This window comes from Rhipicephalus microplus, chromosome 7 (genome assembly GCF_043290135.1).
Source record: "Rhipicephalus microplus isolate Deutch F79 chromosome 7, USDA_Rmic, whole genome shotgun sequence".
Classification (NCBI taxonomy): Eukaryota; Metazoa; Arthropoda; class Arachnida; order Ixodida; family Ixodidae; genus Rhipicephalus; species Rhipicephalus microplus.
This window is the reverse complement of record NC_134706.1, coordinates 10527264-10539992: the sequence shown is the minus strand read 5'-3', so window position 1 is coordinate 10539992 and position 12729 is coordinate 10527264. Positions and strand designations below refer to the sequence as shown.

The 12729-nt window shown below is 46.6% G+C and overlaps 1 protein-coding gene across 16 annotated transcripts in view; it reads left to right on the top strand.

Annotated features, from left to right (window-relative positions):
* The window catches only part of LOC119179536 (uncharacterized), a 125086-nt gene that overhangs the window by 78352 nt on the left and 34005 nt on the right, over window positions 1–12729 (top strand). For all 16 annotated transcript variants that reach the window (XM_075868651.1, XM_037430640.2, XM_037430638.2 and 13 more), the window contains one exon: window positions 10372–10493. In XM_075868651.1, the coding sequence (XP_075724766.1) occupies window positions 10372–10493 (122 nt within the window). The remainder of the gene's footprint in view (window positions 1–10371; window positions 10494–12729) is intronic.

Below are 12729 nucleotides of genomic sequence, written 5' to 3'. Positions count from 1 at the left end.
AGGCCAAGGACAGTGGGATTCGAACCTGGGTCCCCTGCGTGCCAGTCGAACATTCTACCACAGAGCCTCGCCGGTGCTTCGAACTCCTATTCAAACTGGCCTTCGGCGGGCTTGATGTCTGGAAAGGAATCTCGTTGTGTAAATGCATTTTATAATAGCAAAGGAACAACCAGGCATTACACAATGCGAATTGTGTAACAGGTGGGTTGTCGAATGTTGCAACCCGTTACAAACGCGAATTGTGTAACAGGTGAGTTGTCGAATGTTGCGACCCGTTACAAACTCTTCAAGCAGAATTCTTCTTCGTCGTCAGCCACAGCATCAAAAATTGCTCAAAATTCCTTGAAAGTGTGTAGCGGGTACCATGCTTCTCTAAAGAATGGCCAAGGATTGTGTAGTGAATGCCTCCCTACGACACAAAAACTATGATGATTAATGGAATAGTGGGTACTCTACATGTGTTCTTCTAGCAATTACCCAGAGAGTCTTTAAAATAAAAAAAAAGAAAGGCTCTGAGAGGGCACTTTTTCAGCTTTCGCTACGACAGTGCTGTGCATTCGCATTCCGTGCAAGCCTGGTGGATTTTTAACGGCAAAGCTGTTCGAAGCGGCCTTAATAACATTGGCATTTAAAAAAAAAAAACTCTTTTGAGTGTCTTGCATTGCTAGCGATCGATATGCTCACCAATATTAAGCTGCCAACTCGCCCCAAAACAAGTTCTTCTATCGCCACTGCTCCATACGAATCTTGGTGCGTGTATCGTGCTTATTGGAGCTTTGATTAAAGCTTGCAGCAAAGAACACGCGAGCCACAAATATTGTGGCACGACGTCTTTAAGGCCTGACTACACACACGCGTTGAAGCCCATTAGCGCATAACTTTCAGACATGACATCGTGCCCTCTCCCTATGGAGAGGGTGCGAGAAGTTATTAAGACTACACTATTTTTTTTTTATGATTGCGATATCCATATATTGTAAGTGCAACGAAATTGGTCATTTTTGAATATTTTAGAGTGAAGAATTCCTACGTAACATGCCACTTCGATTCCTTGAAAGACTTGCAACAAATCCCAGAAAGTTTTTAAATATCCTTGAATTTTTGCTTTGTAAACCTGTGCGAACCCTGTTATTGAACACAATTAAAAAATAAAAACACAGCTCCCAGCCGGTTGGATGTTAGCTTAGACAAGTGAAAAGCAGTTTTGTGCCCTTTGACGTCAGAGTTCTGCCTGGGCGCAGGTGTTGCGGACTGGATGTGGCAGCACCAGGTGCTGCTCCAACCATGCTTGATTCATATTGAACAGGGGTTCTCAAGGTAGGTTCGGCAGGCCCCTCCTCGAGGTTCCGCAAGCCACTGATAAATTTCCCCTGGTTCCGCACTCGCCCACTCAGCTCACTTAGATAGCGATCCCGATGTGTGATCGATCTTGGAAGCCTCTATTAGAGTCGACGACCGATTTTTCAGACCCTTAAGGGACCGCAAAAAATGTCCGAAAATTCAGGTAGTCCTAAAAAGCAAATGTGCCCCCAAAATGCTCACTTTATTGCTTACTATTGGGCCGGATGGCGGAAAAAGTGATTTACCTTCTTCTGGACCATGCTTCGCTTCCGTGCGAGCACATCCGCCCCCATTTCGGTTAGAGTTGTCGTGTCGCTCTGAGCTGACGAAAGAGTTGCGAGTGCATGCATCAGCTCAGCTTGCGTCGGCTGTGTTGTTGCAGGTAAGTTGTCGTTGTCATCGTTGCTCTCCGACTCCGCAAGCACTTGGCGAATGATTTTCTCATCAGTGAGGCCAGTGCAAAGTTCTAACTCGCTGTCCACACACGCAACCGCTGAAAACGAGACATCTGATGGAATCTCGACGCCCGCAGTGCGAAGGTCGTCAATAAGCTGCTCCCTTTCCGACACCTGGTCGATGACACTGTCCTCGTTTAAGGTGGTAGGCCACCTTCAAAAGTTTTTTTTTTTTTTTATGAAATAAATTTTTAGGGTTTTGTTTTTATTGCACGCCCAAACATTCACATATATGTTGCAACAAAAATTATCCTCCTAGCGTCCTTAGTTTGCGAGTTACAGCAAGTTTTCTATACCCTATGTTCCTACAGCAAAACCGAAACCACATTTACAACTGTGGTTTCGGTTTCGAAAAATCGCTTTCAATAGCAAGTGTTGTTTCGTCTATATTAATGCTATTCAAAATACTTTATGCATTTTATTGTGACTGTTATATAAGATGATGTCATTAAATACAACTTTGTGTTTAAAAGTCTTCGTTAATCTCTAACAACAGCCACAAGGGGGATGCACGATGCTCGTCGGAATTTGTTTTTTGCCTTGGTCAGGCTACGTCAGGCTTCGTTATACATTGGTTCCACGTGTCAACGCTACTAGGGCTGTATCCTTAGGCCACCTGGACCATATTACGACCAGCATGGGGAAGTGCAGAACACAGAAGACGAGGAAGCGCATGTGTGCTGGAAATCGCTACACGACGACGAGGCTGCCTACTGACACAGACGCCGGTATTTTGGCGACCGCGAAGAAGCTTGGGGACATAAACAAGGCGTACCAGGCTCCACTAGAGAATTCCGCGCTCCAAGGGAACAGGATAATGGACATTGGTTTTCGTCGCTGGCATGTTCCGAATGCATGAACACAACACTGAAGCTTGAGGAACGCTCTCACAAGGGATATGCTCGGCTTGTGCGGTCTTGTGTACTGACTGTGGGTTCAAGCGCTCATTTGATACGTCGAGAAAGGTGGGTCGTGCCAATGAGAACAATTTACGTCTCAGTTGCGCGATGCGCCAGTTAGGAAAAGGGCACGCTGGTGCGAAAACTTTTTCCAAAACGATGAACATGCCTGCTCCTCCACGTCACTCCGCCTACGACAAATTGTCATCTCGGCTTTCTGCAGCGGCAGGAGAAGTGGAGTCGATGTCGATGACTGATGCTGCTGTGGAAGTTCGTCGTGTTGTGGAAAGTGCCGAGTGTGGTGTTTCAGGTGATGGCACGTGGCAGAAGCGTGGCCACTCATCTTTGAACGGTTGTGTGTCTGTGAGTCTTGTAAAACCAAAAGCAAGTTGAGGCAAGGTAGTGCTTCGTACCAGGAATGAAAGGCAAACCACACTTCCTGTCAAGCAAACCATGAAGGAAGTGCTGGCGGTATGGAGACGGTTGGTCTATACCAAATATTTGAAAGGTCGAAAGGCACAAGAGATTTAAAGTACCTGCAGTACTACGGCGATGGCGATTCCTAGAGCTATGCCCCTGTCAAAGACATGTATGGAAAGGACAGTGTGCAGGAGGAGGAGGAGGATTGAAAGGGGAAGGACAGGGAGGTTAACAGTGTGCAGAAACTGGCATGTATTGGGCATGTCCAGAAACGTGTTGGCTACCGCCTCTGAAAACTGAAGAAGACAGTGTGTGGGCTCCGTGGTAAGGGAAAGCTTACTGATGCCCTCATTGACCGCCTGCAAAACTACAATGGCATCGCCATAAGGGCTAATGTGGGGAACCTTTCTGCAATGAAAAAGGCTACCCTTGCCAGTTTTTTTTATTGCAGCTCTACCGACAAGCAGCCGAGACATGGCCTATGTCCACTTGGACCGAAAAGCTGGTGCCGATACCAAAGGGTCGAAGCACTCAGCCAAGGGAAATATGTACACAAAGGAGTACTTCCAAATGATTTGCTCAACAAAGTTAAAACTGTCTACAGTGATCTGTGCTCTGATGAACTTCTAATGCTAATGAAGTGCCTTCATTGAAAGACTCAAGATGCTAATGAGTGTTTCAATGGTCTAATATGGCAGTGGGCACCCAAAGAGGTCTACGTAAGCTTTTCTACAGTAATGTTTGCCTTGCATGATGCTGTGGCACACTTTAATAATGCCTGTGTAAGCACCCTAGATATCCTGAGGCAAGCTGGCATAAAACCAGGGTACCACGCGACGAAAGCTTGCATTGCCAGGGATCACCTGCGCATGAAGAATGCTAAACACAAGTCAGAGGATGGGACAAAACAGGCCAGGAAGAAAAGACGAGCAGCCACCCGAACAAAAGGAGACAATAATGCTCCCGCAGAAGGGCCCAGCTATGAAACTGGTGCATTTTAGGCCTGCATGCGAAGATTGTGACCCTTTTTACAAGCTCGGAAATCTTTGTTTATGTTTTTTTGAAAATAACTATTTGCTCCAAATGTTGCGACGCAAACTTTCATAGTGTATTTCTCAGCGTATACTTTGAACTGAAATTTTGCGCAATGATTTACAACATATACATCTGTGCAGTGAACTAGAATGAAAGAAATCCATCGAATATTTTTCAGTTCACAGCTAAATTCTCCAACAGGTTCAGTCTAAATTGGTTCCTTTTCCCCAATTTTTTTGTTTTTTAGCATTACTTCCTTGATATTCACTGCAGAATATTTATTCTAGTTCACTGCATAGCTCCAGCCATTAGTTACACAAATGTCAAAGCTTTACTGAATAAAGCCACCCATTAGACACTTATCACAGCTGGCGTGGCTAGCACTTTTAATGCAATCTTTGACAAAGATGGCCTCCCAATAAGTAAATATTCAATATTTTGCTCTGTAAATAGCTGGGTAAATTAAATAAGACATGCTGGTTTTGAGGAAAAAGTTATTTCAACGCTGCCTGCCCTTAAAAAAAATTTTTTGTTTTTTAGTGGCCTATCATTTTAAGGCGGCCGACTTGCCATTCAACACAATTATCACGTGGCAGAAACAGTTGTGCAGCGGTGTCGATGTCATCGACTCCCACGCATCGGCGAGCATGCTAAGTGCCCCAAGCAAATCGACCGAGTACACTTTTCCACTGTCGAGGTACACCATCGCACGCAAAAGCAAGCGTGACCGATAGTTCACTTTGAGAGTGCGTATGACACCCTGGTCCATCGGTTGTAGGACACTTGTCGTGTTCGGTGGCAAGAACTCCAGGCGCACAGCCTTCAAGTTGTTTGTGTCTGTGCACAGCGCAGTTGTCGACAAACAACACAATTTTGCGGCCTTCTAGATCAAATTTGCGATCTAGTCTTCTCACATGGCTTTCAAAAATCTTCTGCATTACCCAGGCCTTTTTGTTGGCCTCGTATGGAACAGGCAGGGACTTTACGCATTTGAAGCACCTCGGAGCTTTCGACTTGCTTATGACAAGCATCGGCAGTTTTTCTGTGCCTGACATATTGCTACCGATCAGTACAGTAACTTGCTCCTTACTGTGTTTGCCACCATGACAAGGGTCGCCAGCAAAGGCAAGAGTCTTTTCTGGCATCAGCTTAAAAAGAAGTCCGGTCTCGTCACAGTTGAAAGTATCGTCTGGCGAGTACTGCTGTAAAAGGGACTGCAGCTTTGCAGAGCGGTAGTTTGCAACGACGCTGAAGTCAACTGCTGCACTTTCACCGCACAGTTTTTTCAAACTGAGGTCAGAGCGCTTCTTGAAGTTTCTGAGCCAGCCGTCACTGACCTTAAATCTTTCAATGTTCATTTGAAGCGCCATCATCTCGGCTTTCTGTTTGAGGAAACCCCCGGAGACGGGAACCTTGCTGGCCACTGTCGACTTCAGCCATACGAGTAGGGCCTCCTCGAGCTTAGGGTAGGTGCCTTGGCTGACATTTTTCTGATGACATCCAGTGGACTTTTCTGCCGCCTCCGAAATCTTCCGCTTGTTTTTGATGTAGTAGGAAAGAGTCCGTCTGGAAATGTGGAAATCTTTCGCAACGTCTGGCCGTGATCGACCACTTTCAATAAGCTTGACGATGGCAGGTTTTTTCGCCATCGACATGGTGACATACTTGCCGCGCTTCATTGAAGCTCTCGAGACCGACGAAAACATCGACGATTGCTTATTCATTATGAATGAGCGCAGTTAGCTAGGCAACACACGCGAAACACATGGCACACGCACAGGCCAACAGTCAGTCGATCCATTCCTGTCAATCCAGCGGTCACAGCAGAGAAGAAATAGTTTTTCAGCAGCGATGCTGACGTGGAAATAGCCTCGATCCAGCAGTTCGAGGTAGCCACCCTAACGGAGCTAGCGGCCGTGCGCACGGCCAGACCCGGTTCGAGGCTACTGGAGAAAAAAAGTAAACAAACAAGATGGCGGCGGCGCGAAAAAATGCGCCGCCGCCATCTGAAAAAACCATGAAAAAAAATTTCATAGAGGTATGACAATTCTAAGTATACGAACTAGCGTGTATAAGAAGCACAGATCACACAAAACTGCAAAAAGAGAAAAACGCATTTGAAAGTTTGAAACCTTTTTTTTTTTATCACAGAGTTGTTAGAAATGCATAATCTTTGGCCATAATGTTCAACAGAACTTTGAAAAGCACTGAAAGTTACTAGAACTGTCCTGCAGCATAGGTTGTGCCCTCACGGTCCTTGCGAGCACTCTCTTCTAGCCGTGCCCTTTTCACTCCACGACGACGGTGGGCCCTTGCTTCTGCTGTCAGACGCTCTGACATTCTCTTGATGCGCCTTGCATCGCGGGAATCACTGAAAGTAACTAGATCTCTAGATGGCAGTGTGTTGAGCTCTTCCAGGATGTGCTCTAAAGTAGCATGACCCTTGTTGAGCCACAGGATTGCCATAGCTGCGGCGGTCTCGACAACCGTTCGGGAGACAAACTTAGTCTTGGGGCAAAGTAGCCAAATTTTGCTGTTCAGGGATTCCGATGCGTTCTGGGTTTTCCCTTTGATGCATCGAGCAAGGAGCTTCTCATCCGTTAGCCGCTTATGAATGGGCGAAACAGCCAATCCCTGTGCTTTTGTCAGGAGAGGTGTGTGGCGTGGTGCAGGTTCACCAAGTGCTTCAGCGCGTTGATGTTTGCACCACGACTCTGTTCCTGCAGGGCAAAACTTGTGGCTGCCAGCATTGTCAGTAGAGCATGAGTGGAAGTACGAAGCCCATACTGCAGTGTACATATCCCGTACACTCCCCCTGTTGCTTGTTACGGCAATCTGATAGTATGTTTGGAGCTTCTGAATGGCTGGCTCTTTCATTTTCTGCCCTCGTGGTAATGGCACATGCAGCTTCCGTAGCGCGGTGCCAAGTCTCTTGGCCACATGATTAGTGCAGTCTTCTTTTTCTATATTGACAGCACCATAGACTTTTGACTCTGCAACTGCACTATATGCTTTGCTGTCACAGTCACTCAAGAATGTCATGAAATGCAGTGCGGTGTCATACGTCAATGTTCTCTGCCAAATGCGCATTGCAGCCTCCGTTTCCATGGCATGGGAGGAACAGCCTGCATTTTTTTCACAGACTGGGCCATGGAATGCCTGCCACACTTCCTCGTCTGGGCCCATATCCTTGTGCCTACTGCATGTCAGGCAGTAATTTGATATGACCTCGAAGTCTAAGCAGAGGCCAGTATCTAAGGAGATAACTGCGCCAATCCCGTTGGGGCTTTTGTGGCCCCTCTTCTGCCAAGTGCCGTTGAACATAACAGCCACATCAGTTTCGCCTGCTACTTCTTTCGTCAACTCTCTGGATCGGCGCAAGTTTTCACTCACAGCTGCCATGGCAGCGGTGTGCACCTTCTTTGCTATCGAAAAAAATCCTCGGTGGTGCATTGGCTTTGGGAGTCCAATAATGGAGCAAAATCTCGACAATTGCTCATACCCAATGCCGACAGCGCGTGCAGCCACCACCGCCTTCACATTTACAGCGAGACTATCTCGGGAGCTCCCACTGTCGTACCGTTGCCTGACTCGGCTGCTGCCGTCCGCCGTAACATGCAGTGACGTATAGGAGCACGAAAGAATAGTCGCTGAGCATTCGCTGTTTTCGCAGTGAAGTTCGAGGAGCGACGAAAGTCCCTTGCCCTTTTGTGCCGGCTCCCGAACGGCAAGTTTTTGAATACCGCAAGCAGGGCATGCCGCACCTGCCACAAGTGCCGTCAGGAAGAGGATGTCGCGCAAAACTGTCGTTGCACAAACCTCATCGCGCTGTCTTTCGTCTTTTTCGAAGCAGCCGAGCTTCTTTTCCGAAGCACTGACAAAATAAAACGCAGCGTCAATCCCTTCATCGCAGCCACTGTCGCTCGCGCACTCATCGATGCCGCCGTCAGGCCTAGCACACGTAGGCGCGTTCTCGTTCGTCGCCGTCGTTCGGGGCGCTTTACGCCGCCTTCCCTTGAACTTGTGCTTCGTTCGAAACTTCTGCGGTCTCACGTTGCACTTTTTCGGGCTTGTCATCGCGGAAATATTCGTAGACGCGCAGATAAGCAGACGGACCAAATGCCGATGGCCGCCACCAACACAGCTGACAATGACTCGGTAGCCAATGGCGATGCGGCTTAGTGTGCCGCACGTTTCAAACTGCTCAAACCACGTGATAAAAAGGCCCTTTTTTTTTTTTTTTTTTTTGCCCATGTACGAAACTGGCGGTCGTCGGAGCTGTAAGAAGAAGGCCGGACGCAACTTTCCCAACTGATCGCGATGGCGGGCGGCACTGCGACGGGGAGCAGCGCGCATCAAAGATGGCCAATATCGGCACAAATTCACGAAATTTTGAGCCACCGCGATGCCTTCATACACATTTTTTTTGCATTTTGCGGTTCGAATTTAGTTTTGAAATTTTCACAAATGAAAGAAGAAGGTTTGAAGATTACAATGCAATAAAAATGAGAAATACGAGAAATTTCGCTAAAAACGCGATTTTTCGACTCTCATCTCCCCTTAACAGGGCTTTGTGGCACCGATATACTTGAGAGCCCCTGATCTTGAGGAACTGCAGGGGCTTTTAGGGGTGGTAAAGAACTTGGCAGTGGCCCAATTGTTGGCGCAGCACTGGCCACAAGTGTTGCTGTTGATGCAAGCAGGATCTCACGGTGCACCTTCAAATGATCAGATTGCCGGTTCCACGTGGTTCGATCCTGCATACGTACGAGTAGCGAGGAGAAGCTTGCAGGTAAGACCACCTGGCTGGCAGACCAAGGTGGGCCAGAACAAAAGTTTCTGGTGAAGAATGGCGGTCCTGGCCCATTGATGAGAGGTGTGCATGCAAAATTTCTTTACTAGCTGGACTAGTAGGAGCTCACAGGGGAGCATGGCCAGTGACATCATGGGATGTGCTCTGGTACTGAAAGAGCGTGTGGGCAACGTCTCCAGCCGGGCTGTTCTTAAGTTTGTCTTCAATGGTCTTCACCACTTGCTTGGCTGCACTGTTTGAAGTAGGGTGGTAGGGCGGAACCATCATTCAGTAGATCGTGTTCTTCCTCATCCAGGCCACGTACTCTATGCTAGGGGAAGCAGGCCCATCGTTAGACTATGACGCCCAGCAGACCCTGGGCAGCGGGCGTCTGCCACAGTGCTGCAATGGTCGTGCCTGCTGATGGATTAGTGACAGCTGGTATTTCCACCCATATTAAAAACGCGTCAAGGAAGTACACCATCAGGAAGTAGTGACCGTTGAAGGGGCCCCCGAAATCCACATGAAAATGGGACTAGAGCCTCTGTTAGAATGGCCAACGGGTGATCTTTCCTTAATGCGGGGCCCACTGGTGGTGTTCGCAGACTTGGCTGCTCTGTAGCATGCAAGCGATGTCTTGGTGCAGGCCAGGCCACCAGACGTGGGACTGGGCCAACATGTTGGTCGTTTGCACACGAGGTTGCTTCCCGTGCAGCAACTGCAGGACCCTGGACTGGAGACATTGTTGGTCCGCCACCTTGGAACCCCAAAGTAGGCAGCTCTGTTCCAGGCTCACTTCAGCGGCCATGTGGCTGTAGGACTGCTGCACAAACTCCTGGTGTTTCGGACATTGCACAAATTTGCCGGTTCAAAACGAGATTACATAATTGAAGTCGCCACTGCAGTGGTGTCGTTTTGCTCGCATGCTTGAACCAGCGCTTTTAGGAGTTGACCTGTTTGTGACCATATTCAGTTCCAGATGTCCATCTTGCCGTGATGCTAAGGTGTACGACGCCGAAGCATACCGAGAAGCAAACTAGGCTGTCACAGTGCTAGTACAATGATCCTTTTACAGATACACACTATAGATAGATATGATGATGGCAGGAGGCAAACACGCCTGTATCACTTAATTGCCTACAACCTTGTTATGATGGGCATCCTCAGCCAACTAACCAGTTTTTATAAGAGTTACCCAAGCCCAAGCATGCCACACCACTGTTCGCTCCTTGTGCGAGAGAATGCCGACTTTGCAACTCAGACGGGATTGAAACTTTTGGCAAGTGTACTTAAAGCTATTAAGCATGTGGCCATTGCATTTTGACTACCTGAGCAAGGTAAGAAAGAGGGCTTCGTTTTATCATAGCATTTTATGGTCTCTAGAGAGTCCCAAAATGGAACGTTGATTGTATCTGGCCGTGCCATGCAGCTGTGCCTGGAGGTGCCATTACCATGCCAACGGGTCTGTTGCCAGCGAATGCATCTGGTAGTCCTGGTGGGACACAGAGTGGAACTACCACCATGATGGTTGCAACGGCAGCAGGATCTCAGGTATTGTGTTGTCGATTCCACTTTTCTCTATGATCACTTTAAGAGCCCTGAAACGCTTTTTGTGCATGTTAAGGGGGCCTTGCTGATGACGACATTAGGCTCCTGGGACCATGTGAGCCAATTATTATTTACTGGGTGTGACTTGAAAGTTACTGTCACATGTCAAAAACAGTTCTAAATTGCTTGCTCTTTTTGTGTTTTCTGTGTGGGAATAGTGATACAAAAATCCGAAATTGTGATGACACTGAATAGGAAGATGGATATGAATTTTATTAGAACACTATTCAAATAGTTTTCAAATAGCGAGGCGACAATCTTCAATGCAACTCCAGACTGATGAGGTGACAATTTTAAAAACAGGCCTAGAATTGAATAGCATTTAACTTGAATCAAATATTCACGAGTTTGAACAGAGGTACATTATGATTACATTTTAAAAAGTACCGCAACTAATTACGCTGAGCCGTAACTACAGCCTTCAAAATATTTTGTAACTGGGAAGTGCTTATGTATTTACCCAGATAATCCTCGCACTATTTTTTTTTTTTCGCGAAAACCAATGAAAATTTAGGGAATGCGAGAATTGCGTGACAAATTTTTCGCTAAAACGTACAGAGCAAAAAAATAAAATGCAGCAATCTCAAATCGGGATTCTCGTGCTAGCAACTAACTACAAGCTTTGAGAAGTACTAATCAAGGCTTACGTTCACAATAAAACCAAAGGTTCAACACTAAGCAAGATTTATTTGCAGACACTGAAACCACTGTCTCAAGGGTCTGCTTGTGAGAGCTCGTGATGTAATCAAGAAGTGGCGCCTGAACCTGTGGGTATTTCTGTCTTAGGCCCACGAAAAACCCGTTGGCTTTCAGCTGCTCATGCTACCGTCACCAGTAATACAAAACTCGTCGACTTCGAAGTGCTTGCCGGTGGCCCTGTTGCTGTTCTTTTGTGTATAAGCAACCACTCTCAACTTGAACGCAGCCGTGCAACTTCTGTACCAACATATCACGTAAACACAGAACGGACACAACAACTTACACTGCCCAGACTAGCACTAACACCCTGCAATCCACACTTACCACTTTGACTTGGCTTGGTCTGGATTGGATTGAGGCTCTAGATGTTGATAATGTGCTTGATGCCCTAAGAGATAGTGCTAGGCTGTCATGCGTTATCATCATCAGTGGTTGGAAGAAGCAGATGACATTACTGGAACAATTTTTGGGGGTGCTGCAGTTACCTAAAAAAAAAAAATGCAGACTGGTGATGGGTGTTTTGGGAGATGAAATATATGTGCCAGTGCGAGTATTACGCAAGTAAATACAGTATGTAATAGAAGTTCTTGTACAGGTCAACCCCGGGTAACATGAGGATAGTTATAGCGCGAGAGCAGAATGACGACACAGAGACAACAAGAGTAGGAAGGGCACTTGTCTCTGTGTCGTCGTTCTGTTTTCGTGCTATAACTATCGTCATGTCATACCAACTAGCCCAAGCTGCCATACTTCTAAGTCTCGGGTAACAATCCAGACTTTTTAAGAAGGTATACTGCGCGAAAGAAAAATGGGTGAGAAAAAAATGAGGACAGATGCATCAACTCAGACTCGCTTACCTAGAGACCAAGCTTTTTTGTTTGACAGACTTCATTAACCATATTCTATAGAACATGTTTAACCACATTCAGTATTATAGCTGTAAAGAAACCTAGCGCTGTATGCAGGAAAACGACGAGCAGCAGCTTAGATTTATCTTTTGGAATATTCTTAGAAAAGATGCATATACTTGTTTAAATCAATTTTGTTGAACAGGTACAAGTGGTCCAACTTAGTTACAAATACCGTATTTACTCGCATAATAGGCGCACTTTTTTTTCAGAAAACCCGGCTCGAAGTTAGGGGTGCGCCAATTACGCGGGGTAAAATTTTTGAAAATTTTTTCAACTCAGTTCTCGTGCTTTAAATCTGCACACTTGTCAAGTAAAAGGTGACTTTATCGTTTACCAATTAATTCAGCATAAAACAAACATACCTATGTACCTTTTAATGAACAAGCGAGAGCCTTCAACTGCACGCACACACGTAAAATTTATTTACACAAAAGTCGTAGCTGTTCCTCCTTTTCCCTATTCGGAGTCCGAGTCGGAGATCACACATTTATCCTCGCCGAGCGGGGATTCGTTTTCGGTGTCCGAATCATCTGCACCCCACAACATGTCATCCTCACTCGCATCCAGTG